Here is a 19,056-nt window from a genome sequence, read left to right as displayed (position 1 = left end):
GGAACGCTGTTACCTTCCCAGCAAAATGGTGCTTATTTATCTACTTGCATTTGCATGCTTTCAAACTGCTAAGTGGCAAGAGCTGGGGCAGTTAACGGGAACGCACCTCATTGTGTGGCACTGGGATCTCGAACCTGGGGTGACAAGCTCAGCATCTTTAACCGCTGAGCTATCCTGCCCCTATATACATACATGCATATAAATTTGCATGTATGTATGTTGTAGAAACTGGGTCTCAAAACTGGTCTTATGTTAGCAATCACGGAAATGTAAAACCATAGCTAGTAAAATCCCAAATAACAAAGGTCATCTGTATTGAAACACATCTGAGCGTCCTTCCTACACAGTGCAAGGCTTTTTTTCTTTCTGGGTGTGAGGTTACTGTAGTTCCAACAGGTTTAGAAAGGCACCATAAGTAGGCACCACTAGAACAGAGGTGCCAAAGCATCTTACAAAAGCAATGAGGATCAAGTAAAGGCTGGATCAGTCTCAGAGCTTGATTTGAAGACAAACTGAATTCTTGGACAGTTATATCTTTCCAAAAGAAATTTCCATTAGATTACCCTAGAGCAAGGATCAAAAGTTGTATCCTGCCAAAGGGACTCAACATCCTTGTGGGCCACAAAATGCAGCTTTTATGACCATGCCAATTTTCAGGCTGTATTTAGCCATGCAAACTTTACGTCTATCTATTTTGTCTAAGAAAATCCTTATAGCTTTAATTTTCTTTTGTTTTTAATTGGGATGGTCAGAGTGGCTTCAGCACTGTTCATCCAATCAACATTTTTTTAAGTGCAAACATTAGATGAGAATAATAATATTTATACTGTAGACTAATATTCTGGAAGGTGAACTTCTTCACATTCCACCACCATGAAATCATGGAATATGAAAGGAGTAACTTACTTGGGAACAGAAAAAATCCAATAAATATTAAGGTTCTGCTTTGCTCATCTAACTATTCCTCTTAGCAGGGTTATTATTGTATTGGTTTGTACACAGAAGCACCTAAGGAATGACTTGAGAACTTTAGATTCTTCTGAATGTTAAAGAATGTCAGCGAGATTAGTTAAGCAATGTCTGATTTAAGAAAGTCATAGACAGAATTAAACAGCTATTTGTTTGTAAATTTGTATGTTGCTTGTAATTGATTATACAGCTGTTTGCAAAGACAAAATAACAGGAAAAAATAAAGACAGAACAGCAGATTGTTAAAGACAATAAAAGGAGAAGTTCATAACGAACAACAGAAAATATGTCAAAAAGATGGGAATTCTGAAACATATTGTGGATAAAAAAAATCTCCAGCATTAGCGACACAACTTTTTCATAAAACGTGGTAGCAATCAAGGCATGGCATCTATTCTGGTCAAAGCATGGACTGACAAATCCTGGAAGGACACTTGAAAACCTAGTAGGTTCGGGTCTAAACAAAGGACCTATTATATACTTAGCAGGGACCTGTATACAGATTAAAATAATAGCAGCTCACAAGGTATAAACTGAATTCTTAAGTCTCCACTTAGTCAGCCAGTGAGGAGGAAAAGTCAAAATGCTTAGATACCATCGCCTCAAAGAGTCCCGTGACACAATTCCTGTATGTCATTTGCTTTAAAAATATAATTTAGTGAATTCATGATGCAAATAATAATCTGGTCACCATATTCTTCACTGTTTTCTGTACTCCGTTTCCTTTCACCTCCTCAGTTATAATTCTTAGGAGCACTGTGGCTCGAGTGGTTGGAACACTGGGTAGGAGATTAGCAAGCCTGCATTTGAGATCCAAGAGCTGCCGTGGGTAGGGTTGAGCTCTCGTCCTTCAGTCCAGCTCCTGCTGGTGACATGAAATGAGCCCCCAGCTGGGCAGCCCCAGGACAACAGTGATGTCACCGGCTAATCCTTTCAGAAACACTCTGTGTTTCTAACACAAGTGCAAAGTTATTATTCTTGTTTAATACCTGATGGAGGATAATCACATTCCACTTTAAGTTTTTTCAAGCCTGTCTCTAGGGATACATGAAAACAATCAACTAGTTTTGACATCTTCCCCATGGAGGAATCTGCTCCTTTATTTATTTTTTCTTGCAAAACTGAGTGGGGCAAACATAAAATTGGAACATTCTGGGTTACATACAAGTTGCTGGACCCTGAGTGGGATGACTCAGGTTCAGTTCTTTTTCTGCCATGGAAACATACAACCCAAGCTACCAAAGAAGATTATGGTTAAGTGGTAAATTTGAGGAGCAAGTACCAAGGATGCAACCTGGAGCTCTTAGTGATAAAGTACAATGACAATTGAGTTTTTAAAAATGTATGTTTTTTTAAAAAATGGTTTATATAATAGCAACAGAGATAAAAAAGATATGCATATAGTACAAAGTACAAAGATAGTACAAGATATTCATTGCTAAAAGTATTACTGCCTTAAATAATGCCTTAAGCAATTACTCTTACTCTCAATAGTACCAAAGATGCTAAAAAGGCAGGCATAAGGGCAGGTGTGAACTAACAAATGGGAAGACATCCAAGTAATTTTCATTGTGAAAAAAGAGAATGAGAGAGAGAGAGAGATTTGGCAATTTTCGAGTGACTTTAATTTACTTTCAGCTGAAGTGGATTATTCTTCTTACAATTGTTTTGTGTGGCTTGTATTAACTTTGATTTTCTTTAAAGAAGAAAAAAGAGTTTTTCTGTTTTTTTCTTAGCTGTATAATAATATGATTTTGAAGTTTAAAATTTTCAAATTTTAAGTCAACAGGCCAAAGATAACTCAGAAATACTAAGTCAAGCAAAAGTTTAAAAATATTTTTCTGGTTAAAAACAACCATGCCTCTTGGCATAAAAATCCAGTGAATTTCTGTCTAAAAGTTGGAGAAAGAGGGTGTCAAGCAACAGAACAAAGGAAGGTCATGCCAAAATGTTGGATGATGGAGAAAATGCTAACCATTTTGGCGATGGTTGGAAAGAAAAGGTCTTTAGGACAAATTCTAAAGTCAAACTTCCTTAGGTTGCACATATACTTTAAAAAATCCTAAACTCTAGACCAGTGATGGTGAACCTTTTAGAAACCAAGTGCCCAAAAACTGCCCCCCACCCCCATCCCTGCTCTGCTCTTCCCACTGGGCCACCCACCACCTCCACGGCCCGCCACAGATCACCCAGGCAGCCCAGCAGTGCCATGGCGGCCATGCCCTCCACCCATGCCCCACAGCATCATCTGCATGCGACGGGGCACAAGGACAGAGTCTTGTCCCCACTGCCCGGCTACCATGTCCTTGGCTGCGCTGCTTCGCGTGGGCCGTGCCCAGGGGCGACTTTTTGAGGGGGCTGCTGGTGAGGAGGGGACTGTGGGAGAAGGCGGGGATGGGGAGATGGTGCGTGTTCCCACAGAGAGGGCTCCGAGTGCTGCCTCTGGCACCCATGCCATAGGTTCGCCACCACTGCTTTAGACACTCTAATATAGGAGGCTAGGAGTGCATTATTCTTTGTACAGAATATAGTACTTAGGAAGAAACTGGTTCAGCTATAAACAAAATCATGTAGGACCAATAAGGGAGAATATTTGTAGCTCAGGGTTGACATGAGGGGTCCTTGGTGCTCTTTGAGCTTACTTGTTTTATTGCAGAAGTTTCATTACCCAACTAGATAACATCATCAGTGTTAATAAGGAGTCTATATGCTGTCAGTTTACATTTTGGTGGCTTGCCTGTCATTGTTGGTGGGGGCGGTCTTAGATATTCTTTTACTGTTGGCTCTTTAGCAGTTTCTTGATTGGGGTATTGCTTACTTGATTGTTGGTCTGAATGCATTCATGAACACCAACTAGCAGTCAGAAGACATGATGAAAATTCTTTAATTTCACAACATATAGATAGTTTTAACCATAGTTTCAACTGGGAAAATGTGACAATCCTAGACCAGGCCAAGTCCCAAAATGCCAGGGAAGCCTGGCACTCTGACAAATTAGCTATCAACAGACACATAGACATTAACAACATCTATAGACTATGTAAAAGAGACATTCAACCAGCCTGAAAAAGAAAAAGACTCCAGCACCTCTCCACCAGTAATCAGCACCCAGATCAGCCTAGATTAACTCCAAGGTCAACTTCAGACCAACAATCAAGTAAGCAATACCCCAATCAAGAAACTGCCACAGAGCCATTAGTAAACAGCCCAACCAAACAATCCCTAAAATCACCCCCACCCACCCAGACAGGCAAGACACCAGAATATAAACTGACAGCCAATAGCACTCCTTACTAGCACTGATGATGTTACCTAGTTTGGGTAATGAAATGTCAGCAAAAAAACAAGCAAGCTCAGAGAGCACCAATGACTCCTCAAAACCATGTAGGCTTTGGTTCTACATGTGGCTCTTAATTTCTGTGTTTGTTAATTGTTCTAAAGCAGACATGTCAAACTCGCGATGTCATGTGACGTTGCGCAACGTATCCGGACGGTTTTGCCATTGCCATCAATGGAGTGGGCATGGCTTCCGGATGACGGATCCGGCCCATGGGCCGGCAATTTGACACCCCTGTTCTAAAGCATTTGACAGTTGTATGGCATGTAAATTAAATAAAGATTCATGAAACGTTTTATGAGAAACTGACATTATTAATTTCCCCCTCTGTGTCTATCTTCAGTGATGTCTCCCGGACATGTATCACTACATTTCCAGCAAGAGGATTAGAAAACCTGAAAGAACTGATGGCTCAAAATACCTGGACTCTAAAGAAATTCCCCCCAGTAAAAACTTTTCCTTATCTAACTTATGCTGCTCTGTCATACCCAAGTCACTGTTGTGCTTTCAAGAATTGGAAGAAAGCTAAAGGGTAAGTTTTAAAAATGATATTAAATTCTAAATGGGTTAGAATCCAACTATCTAAGGAATTTTATTCTGGCTCATAAACCTGCTCAACAATAGAAATGTACTTTCGGAAACCTCTTCAACCTTTCACCACATCAGAAATGATGCAAATGAAAGAGCAAACATTTGTAATGGCACTCAGACTTTCAAATTCTCTCCATAGAAAGTCAACCTCGTGTTTATTTAAGTGCCCAATGAAGTCCACCTCTTCACCGTGGATTACATTAAATACTGTTTGAACTTCTTTACAGCAGATTTTATACTCAGTGGCTGCTGCAATTTAATAAGATTAGATCGCATTTATTCTGAAGCATGATGCTTACAGTAAACTGTATAAAAGAATTTTATAAAGGAAAGGAAGCATAGCAATTTGTTATAATAAACAGAAATAAAAGCAAATGCAGTGTAATAACACTAAAGTATAATTAAATAGGTAATAGCTTTCTTAAAGGGACAGTTGTCTAATCAAAATGTTATTATCATAATTAGAAAGAGCTTAGAATTGTAGCTTAATTCCAACACTAGAACGCTGCATTTTTCTCAAATAATATTGCCTTAGCTCACAATAAATAGTCCCCAGTGATTAATTTGCTTGCTCTAGATAAACTACATATTTTATTAATCATGCTTTCTATTGCTACTTTAGAATCTTGGAGCTCCTGCTATGTAATCAAACTAACGATCTCAGTATTCGCAAGAGAAGATCTTCCAGTACCTTCAGGGCTCCTTTCTATCAAGATTATGCAGAAGATTATTCAGATCACACTGATGCTGTTCACAATGAGAATTCCAAATTTAGAGACCTTCATGGAAATTCCCATTATTATGTCTTCTTTGAAGAACATAACAATAGAGAAGATGGATTTGGTCAAGAACTCAAGAACCCCCAAGATAATATTGTGACTTTTGATAGTCATTATGACTATATTATCTGTACAGGTAATGATGATATTAGTTGCATCCCAAGGCCTGATGAGTTCAACCCCTGTGAAGATGTAATGGGGTACAGATTTTTAAGGATAGTGGTATGGTTTGTAAACTTGCTAGCCATTGTGGGCAATGTTTTTGTTCTCTTTATCTTACTCACTAGCCACTATAAGTTGACTGTTCCACGGTTCTTGATGTGTAACTTGGCTTTTGCTGATCTTTGTATGGGATTGTATCTTCTCTTGATAGCTTCAGTGGATCTTTATACTAGATCAGAGTATTATAACTATGCCATTGATTGGCAAACTGGGCCTGGTTGTAGCACAGCTGGCTTTTTTACTGTTTTTGCTAGTGAGTTATCAATCTTTACTTTGACTACAATCACCCTGGAACGGTGGTATGCTATTACGTTTGCCATGCGCTTAGATAAAAAAATTCGTCTTTGGCATGCATCTTTTATTATGTTGGGTGGTTGGCTGATATGTTTCCTTCTTGCCCTCTTACCGCTGATTGGAGTCAGTAGTTATGGAAAAGTTAGCATCTGCCTTCCCATGGACACTGAAACACCTGCAGATCAAGCTTACATTATAATTATTTTACTGTTGAACATTGTTGCTTTCATCATCATTTGTGCTTGCTATATTAAAATTTATATTACAGTACGGAATCCCCAATACAAGTCAGGGGACAAAGATACAGTCATTGCAAAAAGGATGGCTGTGCTAATTTTTACTGATTTTTTATGTATGGCACCAATCTCATTCTATGCCTTATCTGCTGTTCTAAACAGACCCTTGATAACAGTCAGCAACTCAAAAATTCTGCTGGTCTTGCTCTATCCACTCAACTCTTGTGCTAACCCATTCCTTTATGCTATCTTTACCAAAGCATTCCGAAGAGATATCTTCATCTTGCTTAGCAAATTTGGATTATGTGAACATCAGGCTCAACTCTATAGGGGCCAAACAGTCTTCCCCAAGAACAGCAGCGGTTCTGGCCATCATAAGGGCAACCGTGGAGTCCATAACCTTTCTAGCAATCAAAGCCACCCTCATGGTGTACTTGGAGGCTACCAGTCTGCAGTGGTGCTACATATTCAAGAATCCATGGAAAATAGTAAGCTGTCTATATTATAGCACATCACTACTGAAAATAATATTTGGATATTGGAAATCCTCATTATATCCTATTATGAAGGGAATGAATTCTTTTGGTAGGAATTTTTAGGATACATTCTGCTTTCCTGTGAACCATCTATATAAAACTGTAAGTTTAAAAATATCAGAAAAGTAGTAGTAGCTCAGACCAAGCACTTTTTGAGTTCAATTGTTTGTTTACATAATGCCATGCATTTATTACAGAAAATCCATAAGAAGGATAAGGACAATGATACATCCCTCAGCAATCACTCTGTTCCTCAGGAGAGGGTATTAAGAAATATACTGGAAGCATAATATATAGCCCTGTTAACCAGCCAATTGCAGCCTTATTGTTTATAAATTTCATTAACACTTTAATGCCATCAAATTGGCAGTCATCAGTACAATTTGAAGAAGTGAACTGCACTGTAGGACAAAGTGCTTTTTTCGGTGAATTATGTAGCTTCAGTAAAAGAACTTTGATTGTACTATGAAAAAAGAAAGCCTCCCCATTCATTTATCACATGTACAATTATTTACTCTCTTGTCTTTTAAGAGATTTACACATTTTAATCCTCTCTCTCAGGAGATTTGCTTCAATCTCTTTATCATTTTATTTTCCTAATATGTTTTCCAGTCATTTTGAAAGTATAGTGATCAATTATTCAGTGTTTTACATATGTTCACACTGTCATCGTGTATAAAAATGTAATGTAATTAGTAGATTTATTTTTATCAATTTCTTTCCTACTAATGTCCTACATAAGAGTTTGTAAATTTTGCAACAGCAACGTAGTAGGACAACATTTTCACAATATTTTTCCTTACAAGGTTCATTTCCAGAACAGACATGAGACTCAGAACATCTCATCACCATGTATGTGAATATGTGATCAAGGGTTTTTGTTGTTATTTTTATCCCATTTCTCTTGCTTACTTAGAACAAGATTTGCTGTTTTAATACCTAGTCCCAAAACCTAGATCTCTTGGAGAACACTTTCTGTTTTATTGCTTTGAATAATTTGATGTCAAGAGCAAACTTGACCAGGTCAATGTTCATTTGACTTCAGATAATTTATCACAAGATAAAAAAAATTCAACAGGTTTTGGTAGGATAGCCTTGTTTATATTATCTTTAGACACCTTTAGACACCTCTTTTGGTTGCATACCTGGTGTTGCCTCACAGCGAGAGATGAGCAGCATATAAATTTGATAAATAAATACCTCTCCTGGGTTGATAGTAAGCATCTTGAGTAGGAAGGAGCTAGTTCTTCTTGTAGTAAATGAGTGTCTTGTAAGTAGAGATACCAACCACTTACGGGCAAGTGACCGATTGCATCCGATTGCAACCATTTTGTAAGAATGCCCACCATTTTGTAAGATTGCCTACTCAGTCTGTTAATCCATGTATATAATAAATAATTATCTCTTTCTATATGCAATGGGAGATGACATCAGATCCTTGTAATCATTGGATGAAAAATAGCGTGCTATCAAATCTATATTTTACTGGAAGGTTCAGTTGCAGTTTAGTACAATTAAATAGTTACAAAAATGAATTATTCTCTCCCTACTTTTCATAAAGTTTGTAATTATAGAAGAAAGAAAAATATCCTACATGTTACTCCACTCAGCAATGGATAGCCACTTTTAGAAGATCATATGAATTCTTACTTGAGCTCTTTTAAAATGACAAAATACATCATTTTTTCTCACAAGCTTAGAAAGTTCAAGCTAAATCAAACATTATGCCTAACTATGAAACATCTATTTGTTCTAAAAGATTTTTTTAAAAAAACGCTTAACTGATCTTGTGTCGATATTGCCACCTAAAATGGGTACATTGAACAATCTGATAAAATTATATGGATAGTTTTTAGAAATGTCTACTTCATTTTAATTGTAAACATAATTATTTTCCTTTTTGTTAAGATGGTAAATATGTAACTTATAATCAACTGTTGTCTTGCTCTTATTATTTTTACCTTACTATGACATATTTCTGCCTTTGTACCTTTTTACATTATTTGGAGGATAATAATTCTACCTTGTTCAATTAATGGAGTTCAATTTAAATGTACTTTTGGTATAAATAGTTTCATTGACTTTCTTCTTTCATTTTTTTTCTACTTTTTTTTGCTACTTTCTCTCTTTCTCTATTCTCTTGACAAAAGACATGCTGGCTTAAAAAAATCAGTTTTTAAGCCACGGTTGTAACATTTAGCAGTCAAATATTACAAAGCATAAAAAATAAATAAAACAGGTTAATAATAATTTATTTAATGCAGTATATCAGCAAGAATTAGTAAGGCTGAATTCTTGAACACATTCCACATAGACCACCTACATTGCTGATAGTGGAGACTTTCAGTAGTACCTAAAACAGTATTTTTCACCTTCAGTAGCTTTAAGATTCTTAAAATGTGTGGACTTCAGTTCCCATAATCCCCTTTTGCTGAGTCCACTATGAGAGTGGAGCTGTGAGCGTGAAAAACACTGACCTAGGGCTAAGGCATATGGAACAATATCTTATTACTTTATTTTCATGCAGTGTAAAATGTTTGTCTATCATTATATGTAAAAGGCCCTAGATCAGTGGTGGCGAACCTATGGCACGCCAGAGACGGCACTTGGAGCCCTCTCTGTGGACACACGTGCTGTCGCCCCAGTCCTGCCTTCTCCCACAGCCCCCTACTTACCAGCAGCCTCCCCAGAGGAGAGTCGCCCCCAAGTGCGGCCCATGCGGAGCAGCGCAGCCAAGCAAATGGAGCCGGGCAGCTGGGACAAGACTCCGCCCTCGCACTCCATTGTGCACAGATGATGATGCAGGGTGAGGGCAGAGGGCATGACCACCATGGCACTGCTGGGCCACCTGGGTGATCTGTGGTTGGTCGTGGAGGTGGTGAGTGGCCCCGCAGGTGGGCGGGGCGGAAGCAGAGTGGGCGGGATGGGGCGGAGCGGGGCGGGGATGGTTTTTGGGCACTCAGTCTCTAAAAGGTTCATCATCACTGCCCTAGATTACACAACAGCTTTTACCTGGAGGCAACATGCTATGTCCATACAGTTCAATACTCTCTCACAAGAAATTTATGTTGTCTTGCCAGGATTTTCCATGGAATCCTAAGATTCCACCAAAAAACAAATTCATTTAAATGCAACCAGAAGCATCTGTAGGAATTTTTATAAGGTACAGTGGAAAGAACCCCAGTCTCCAGAGGTGGCTTCTATTAATATGATGTCTCATCCTTCTGTTTGTGTCTGAGAGGTGGGAAGCAAGAATTCTGGGAATTTGATTTAAGACCCTGGTATACATTGATACATTGAACTAGCTCATGAAAATGGCCAGAAACAAATATGTTACACTGCAAAAAACCCCAACTGTTTGAATGTCCAAAAGCAGTAACATGGAAAGAATGGAAATATCATTAACATCCAGTTAATGAAATTATTATCATCTCTTTTCACCTACAGTAGTGGCCAAAATTGTGGAAACCTTTTGGGAAAAGTGTACGGTAGAAATGCCACCTTTGGTTAAGTTTCCACCAATTTTTCTTCTAATTTCTTTATAACTGTAGCCTTGTTCACTTAATAATACTATTTTACATCGTTTTCTGGGCAACCAGTCAACTCTTTGCACCATTACTTTAATTTTATTAAGTTTTACAAGCTCACTAAATGAAAGATTGGAATGCTAAAGTAGGAAGCCAAAAGATAAAGGGAATAACAGGCAAGTTTGGCCTTGAAGTACAAAATGAAGCAGGGCATAGGCTGATAGAATTTTGTCAAGAGAATACAATGGTCATAGCAAACACTCTTTTCCAACAACCCAAGAGACAGTTCTACACATGGACATCACCAGACGGTCAACACAGAAATCAGATTGACTGTGTGCTCTGCAGCCAAAGATGGAGAAGCTCTATACAGTCAGTAAAAACAAGACCAGGAGCTGACTGTGGCTCAGATCATGAGCTTCTCGTTGCAAAATTTAGGCTTAAATTGAAGAAAGTAGGGAAAAACACTAGGCCACTCAGGTATGAACTAAATCATATCCCTGATGAATATACAGTAGAGGTGACAAATAGATTTAAGGAATTAGATTTGATAGACCAGTGGTTCTCAACCTTTTTAATGCCGCGACCCCAACCGGTCGTAAGTTGAGGACTAAACCGGTCGTAAGTCGAGGACTAAACCAGTCATAAGTCGAGGACTACCCAACCGGTCATAAGTCGAGGACTTTCCCTGGTCGGGAGCGCCGCGCATGCGTGGCTCCACCCCCTGCACCGGCCGAGGCATAGCTGGCAAGTGGCAGAGACGGAGCAGGCCGACCACCAGCTGGCCCAGCCCAAGGGAGGTAAGGCCCCCTCCGGAAAAGGGGAAAAAAATGGCGGACAAAAAAATGGCGGACAGCCTTGCTTGGTGACCCCCGTGAAATGGTCGATCGACCCCAAATGGGGTCCCGACCCACAGGTTGAGAATCACTGTGATAGACAGAGTATCTGAAGAACTATGGATGGAGGTTCGCAACATTGTACAAGAGGTAGCAACTAAAACCATCCCAAAGAAAAAGAAATGCAAGAAAGCAAACTGGCTATCTGAGGAAGCTTTGCAAATAGCTGAGGAAAGAAGGGAAGCGAAAGGCAAGGGAGAAAGAGAAAGATACACCCAATTGAATGCAGAATTCCAGAGAATAGCTAGAAGTGATAAGAATGCCCTCTTAAATGAACAGTGCAAAGAAATAGAAGAAAACAATAGAATAGGGAGAACCAGAAATCTCTTCAAGAAAATTGGAGATATGAAGAGAACGTTTCATGCAAAGATGGGCATGATAAAGGACCAAAATGGCAGGGACCTAACAGAGGCAGAAGAGAGTAAGAAGAGGTGGCAAAATTACACAGAAGAACTATACAAGAACGAACTTAGCATCCCTGATAACCATAATGGGGTGGTCAGTGACCTCGAGCCAGACATCCTAGAATGTGAAGTTAAGTGGGCCTTAGGAAAGCTGAGCAACAACAAAGCTAGTGGAGGTGACAGTATTCCAGCTGAGCTATTCCAAATATTAAAAGACGATGCAGTAAAAGTGCTACACTCAATTTGCCAGCAAATTAGGAAAACTCAACAGTGGCCACAGGATTGGAAAAGGTCAGTTTACATTCCAATTCCAAAGAAAGGCAATGCCAAAGAATGTTCAAACTATCACACCATTGCACTCATTTCACATGCAAGTAAAGTTATGCTTAAAATACTACAAGCTAGACTCCAGCAGTATGTGGATTGAGAAGTACAGGCAGGATTTCGAAGAGGCAGAGGAACTAGAGATCAAATTGCCAACATACGCTGGATCATGGAGAAAGCTAGGGAGTTCCAGAAAAACATCTACTTCTGCTTCATTGACTATGCTAAAATCTTTGATTGTGTGGATCACAACAAATTGTGGCAAGTTCTTAAAAAGATGGGAGTACCAGATTTGTCTCTTGAGAAACCTATATGTGGGTCGAGAAGCAACAGTGAGAGCTGGACACAGAACCACTGATTGGTTCAAAATTGGGAAAGGAATCCGGCAAGGCTGTATTCTGTCGCCCTGCCTATTTAACTTATATGCAGAGCACATCATGAGAAAGGCAGGGCTAGATGAATCAAAAGTTGGAATTAAGATAGCTGGGAGAAGTATCAACAACCTAAGATATGCAGATGATACCACTCTAATGGCAGAAAGTGAAGAGGAATTAAAGAGTCTCTTGATGCGGGTGAAGAAGGAGAGTGCAAAAGTTGGCTTGAAACTCAACATTAAGAAAACCAAGATCATGGCATCCAGCCCTCTCAATTCCTGGCAAATAGATGGGGAAGAAATGGAGGTAGTGACAGATTTTATTTTCCTGGGCTCCAAGATCACCACAGATGGGGACTGCAGCCAAGAAATTAAAAGACGCTTGCTCCTGGAGAGGAAAACTATGGCAAATCTAGACAGCATACTAAAAAGCAGAGACATCACCCTGCCAACAAAAGTACGTATAGTCAAGGCCATAGTTTTCCCAGTTGCAATGTATTGCTGTGAAAGTTGGACCATAAGAAAGGCTGAGCGCAAAAGAATTGAGGCCTTTGAACTATGGTGCTGTAGAAGACTCCTGCGAGTCTCCTGGACTGCAAGGCAATCAAACCGGTCAGTCCTAGAGGAGATCAACCCTGACTGCTCTCTAAAGACCAGATCCTCTCTAAAGGCCAGATCCTGAAGTTGAAACTCAAGTACTTTGGCCACCTAATGAGAAGGAAGGACTCACTGGAGAAGAGCATAATGCTGGGAAAGATTGAGGGCAATAGAAGAAAGGGACGACAGAGAATGAGGTGGCTGGATGGAGTCACTGAAGCAGTAGACGTGAGCTTAAATGGACTCCAGAAGATGGTAGAGGACAGGAAGGCCTGGAGGAACGTTGTTCATGGGGTTACGATGGGTCGGACACGACTTCGCAACTAACAACAAAATTAAAAAAAAACCAACCAACTTGATAGCGATCACATAACACACTGACAAATGTCCTCCTCTCCGCTTCAATACATGACATCAATAATTGAATCCTACTGTGATCTGATTGGCTCATTGCCAAAACAAGATGATACCTGATTGGCTCTCTAAACACTCATGCTCATTGGCTACAATCAGATGAAGGAAAGCTACCTGATATCAACCTAAGCAAGTTATGCTTCCTTTTTCTGGTTATTTGGCTATAACTTTTCATAGAATACAGTATGGATAATTGAACAAACTTTGTTGCATTACATTCTTGATTAAATTATCTTTCCATTGATATATAATTTTACGGTACTACTCCCCAAAAAAGTGGTGTTATTAGCCATCAAACCTCAAACCTCAATCTTTTCCAAAAAAGATTTCCACAATTTTGGCCACTACTATATAAGGAAGCTAATAATGATAAATAATTTTTCTTGCTCATTTCTAAGCTCAATTTTTGTGTATTGAGAAAAAAATATTATTTCATAACCCCATGATCAAATTCTGAAGAAAATTTGAAGAAAAGTTCATAGGTATATCTCCTTTCAAGGGTTCTGTATTCTAAAACAGAGGTCCCCAACCTTTTGGGCACCAGGGACTGGTTCCGTGGAGAAAGGTTTTTCCGCGGACCAGAGAGGGCGTGGTTTTATGTGCTGCCTGCATCCTGCAGATGGAGCTTTGCTTGTTTGTGCGGACCAGTTGCTGGCATGCCGCAGACCGGTACTGGTCTATGGACCCTGTTGGGGGGCCTGTTCTAAAACCTCTGAGAAGTGATGCTCTAGATGAAAAGTTACCCTGTCCATTTCCAGTTTAATTAAGCAGGACTTTGGGATCAACAATAGCATTGAATCAGCTATTTAAGCAGGACCCTGGGTTACTTCAGTCTTTGCTATCATAACTATATTCCTGGATAAACTTTAGTGCATTTCAGATGATGCCTTTATCAAGGGCACTATGAAATAAGAAATATAAACTGCTGATAAATTTTATGTATCTGTAAAATGAGAAGACCAACATTCAACACAATTACATTCCTAAATCTACAACCAAAGAGAATAAAAAAATATTATATTATTTCAGTAAAAATAAATACTGTAAGCAATTGAAATAATGTGGCACTAATACAAAGAGTAGTGATATTAAAAAACCCCTCCCAACCCCTCCCATTTAGGGAGGAAAAATATACTTTAATTAAATTCATGTTTTTAAAACATTTTCTTGATTTTTCTGCATATTTTAAAAAATCATATGAAATTATATAAATTTAAGTGTTGTCTAACAGCTTCCTAAAAATGCTACAATATTTTTGCTCTTTCGTAATTGTTAAGAATAAAGCCAGAAGGAAAAATGATTTATTTTAAACAATACATTTATCTTATTTCTACATTTAGGTAAGAAAAACAAATGCACAAGTGTACTATAGGGGGTACCTTGCTCAATAGTAGTAACTGTGAGAGGGATCTCGTAGTCCTAGTGGACAATCATTTAAATATGAGCCAGCAGTGTGCTGCAGCTGCCAAACAAGCCAACACAGTGCTAGGCAGCATTAACAGAATCAAGATCACGTGAAGTGTTAATACCACTTTACAATGCCTTGGTAAGGCCACACTTGGAATACTGCATCCAGTTTTGGTCACCACGATGTAAAAAAGATGTTGAGACTCTAGAAAGAGTACAGAGAAGAGCAACAAAGATGATTAGGGGACTGGAGGCTAAAACATATAAGGAACGGTTGCTGGAATTGAGTATGTCTAGTTTAATGAAGAGAAGGATGAGGGGGGACATGATAGCAGTGTTCCAATATCTCAGGGGTTGCCACAAAGAAGAGGGAGTCAAGCTATTCTCCAAAGTTCCTGAAGGCAGGACAAGAAGCAATGGATGGAAACTAATCAAGGAGCGAAGCAACCTAGAACTAAGGAGAAATATCCTGACAGTTAGAACAATTAATCAGTGGAAGAACTTGTCTCCCAGAAGTTGTGAATGCTCCAACACTGGAAATTTTAAAGAAGAGATTGGACAACCATTTGTATGTCTTATTTGTGTATACCAGCTAAAACACTAGCAAACATGCTTTGATAAAACGTGTTGTTTTAACTTCTAATGTTCATGATATTTTGATCTGGGAAAAATATTGTTCTATTATTAAAGTAAAATTAAACAATAACATGCATACAGCTGAACAGAATTATTCACTTGGGGAAATAATTCCCTATTGTTGAAAAGGGGAATGAAATAGGAATTTAAATTATAAACTGCATGCATAAATGCTATGCTGATAGCATGCAGAGTTTGCCTCCATCAGACTACCTACATGCTAGATTCTTTGAGGTTTAAATGGAATTTTGTGACAAATGGGGAATTTGGTATAACCTTTATGTACACCTGACTAGATTTTGTTCTTGCATGTTGTTTTGCTTAGGGATTCCCACCCAACAAAGACAGCCAATGTCAATCTGCTTTAGTGCCATTCAGATTCAAGTGGGTACACTCTCCAGTGACTGGCATCTCCGTATGTGATAAAAATAACATACCATTAGTTTTAAGGAACATACCATGCATGTTCCTTTAAAAAAAAACCAAAAGATCTGAAGGACCTATTCTTGAAGAATCATCACCATCATCCTGGAACAGTAAGTAATCAAGTGGTTTCACTTATACTTAAAAGACTTCTTCAACATTCAACTAAGTTCCAGCCACTGCCATCAAAACGCTGAAATGGTGCAGCTAGAAAGTTAAGACTATTGTATTGAATTAGAGGCTGGATAGAACAATACTTTCTAAGGAAGGTGGATTCAGGGGACTTAACGTACCAAGAACCCTTCTGGATTCAGACCAAAGACTAGTTAGATTAGCATGCTTCTTGCAACAATTGCTACCAAAGAAAATAGAAGTAGGGCACATAATGACAACAGCTCTCCTTGACTTCCTAGTACCTTGCATTATACTAAGACTCTACGAATAGTTACCATTATAGCAACTATAGTTTATATGGAATCTGCCATAGAAATATAATAGAGATTTAATTCTTCATTTAAGTCTACTATGTGTAGATATACATATTTCTAAATATGTACTGTATGTTTAATTGCCTATTTGCAGTTACTATTTGCTTTATTATGAAATATTATGAAGTAAAATTAACCTTTAATTAACTTATCAAACGATGAGAGTTTAATGTTACAGATAAATTTAAAAGCTCTGTTTTAAAAATTAAATAAAGGCAAACAAACCAAAGTTCAAGTGTTTTAATAATTCTGTTTAACAGCATAACTTAAAACATTAATAAAGAAGATGCACAGAGTATCTACCATTAAAGAGAACTCAACTTACATTTTAAGGTTGGGATAGATCTGCTTTAAAAACTCCATTATGATAAATACATAGCATATTGTGCTAATATATTAATGGAAGCAATGGTATCTGTGTGTTTGTTTCAGTTCAGTCTAACTATTGCCCACCCGTCCCTAAAAACCTGGAATTTTTTTCTTTGCAATCCTGGGAATCCATTGTGTATGAAACAGTATCACTTAGACTTTTTTTTATAAAAACTATATCCAAAACTTTTTTACTTCTTTGAAATGTAGATACAGACATGTAAAAAAGGGAATATACATCTATTTATATGTACAATCAGAGGTTCCCTTTGACTAATTGCCAGCAACTGATGCCCCAGGCAAACCATGAAGTTAGGATTCCTATCCCCAACCAAATATGAATTAATATATCATATTTGTTCAATTAAATATAACAGACTGGTTGTATCATGAGTGCAAAAATATATTCTGAGGATCTACAGGATGGAAAAAAGAAAGAAAAAAGATCAATTATAAAAGTACTGCTGGAACTAAATACAGAAATGGAAGGTTAGACATTGGCAAACTATTCAAATAAAGAAAGTAGGAAGCAGGGGCATTAAATTCCAAAGCCTTGGAGTGGCCAAATACAAAGGTGGGATAAAATAATAGAAGGTGGGATAAAATAATAGAAAATCTGTGCATTGACAAAATTTCCATCTGTCAATTCCTGCGTGGAACAGCATGAGGCTAGAACAGCATGAGGCTAGAAACCAGGACACCCAGGAATTCTAGTCCAGTCTTATACATGAAAGCTGTCTGGATGTCTTTGGGCTAGTCAATCCTTTCCAGCCCAGCCCAGCCCATAGTTATTGTTCTGGGAAAACAAAAAGAAATATTAGGTATGTTCGCCACCTTGAGTTATTTATAAAAAATAATAAAAGTGTGCTAAAAAATATACTACACTGATACATTATGACATCCCAGGTTCTTGGGAAGAACGTACATATGAAGGTCAACACCAGCTACAGGTGGCAACTGTGATTTCACATTTTTATATAATAAAAAATTCCCAAAACAGCAACATTTCATGAACTGATGACAAGCAGCATCATGACCAAGTTGCCAAAATTATTCATTGGAAACTTTGCTATTTGGATTCAAATGTAATAAAAGCTCCTGGGAACATCAAGTTGAGGCTTGGAAAACAAGTGGGTTAAAACAAGTGGGTTAAAATAGACTTTAAGATCCAAATAGACAGGCATCTTGTTCATGTCTGGTGTAACAATCATTGAAAAGAATAAATCTTCACTAATTGGGTCATAACTAGAATTGAGGAAAAGCAATCCCCCCAAATTGCAAAATACTGAGGTTTGCAGATCAAAGTTGAACACTTATGGAAAAAGAAATTCACAGGAATACCAATTGTGACTGGTGTCCTTGGAACAATATTTAAAGTACCTTTAATATTTGAGCATTTTTAATTTATTGAACCTGAACACACTAAGCACACCAAATATCTTGCTTGGAACTGCCTACAGCAGGGGTCTTCAAACTTGGCCCTTTTATGACTTGTGGACTTCAACTCCCAGAATTCCTCAGCCAATGTGCCTCTAACCAGTGTTAGATTGTGAATAACTGCAAATTATTTATCCAGTCAAAAGTTTGACTGCACTAATGAAAATATTTACAGTAACCATTATGAACTACTACTAGAAAATATTTTTTCTTAAGATTGTTGTGTATCACCCAGTCATTTCTGGTGAAATGAGCAGTTATATAAATTTGAAATCTATTGGCCTGAAAGTCATAAATATTTAAATAGTTACTTCAAGAACTGTATATTTAGGTAAAAACTTTTAAATTGTGCTTATGAGGAATAGTAGACTTTAAATTTATGGTACCCTGGAAAGAGTTCCATGTATATTGCTGTCTGTTTCTGGAAAAGAGGAAGGCAATAAAGCTAACAAGAATTTGGTTCCCTTTTACTTGTAACTTTTCTTTGCAGTCCTTTTCACTGCATTTTTGCTGCCATCTAGGGGAGACAGCAAGTACACTTATTGAAAATTTTGAAAGCCCTCAGCTAACAACTCATTTGTGACATCTGCCTGTTTTTCCTGACAGAATTTATACACATTCCCACACAAACATATCACATTTCTACATTCAAATCATGCAAAATCCCAGTAATAGTTTGAAATTAAAGTTTGAAATCCAACACGCATGTTACATGTACATATTTCATTCCATTGGCGATCCCATGCACAAGGCAACAAGATCAGGGTATTGGTCTGTGCTTGCTTTACATTTTAACC

At 38.1% G+C, this 19,056-nt stretch overlaps 1 protein-coding gene across 1 annotated transcript in view; it reads left to right on the top strand.

The window, feature by feature from the left end:
- TSHR (thyroid stimulating hormone receptor) overlaps positions 1-6,936 on the top strand; it is a gene marked incomplete at its 5' end in the record, with an annotated part of 18,109 nt that extends 11,173 nt beyond the window's left edge. The window contains 2 exons of the mRNA XM_015824791.1: positions 4,650-4,838; positions 5,520-6,936. Of these exons, the coding sequence (XP_015680277.1) occupies positions 4,650-4,838; positions 5,520-6,936 (1,606 nt within the window). The remainder of the gene's footprint in view (positions 1-4,649; positions 4,839-5,519) is intronic.
- Positions 6,937-19,056: the final 12,120 nt, after the last annotated feature.

Source organism: Protobothrops mucrosquamatus, unplaced genomic scaffold, assembly GCF_001527695.2.
Source record: "Protobothrops mucrosquamatus isolate PMUCROS unplaced genomic scaffold, P.Mucros_1.0 scaffold2356, whole genome shotgun sequence".
NCBI lineage: Eukaryota > Metazoa > Chordata > Lepidosauria > Squamata > Viperidae > Protobothrops > Protobothrops mucrosquamatus.
Note: the sequence above shows the minus strand (reverse complement) of the source record. Positions and strands in the feature narration are given on the sequence as shown.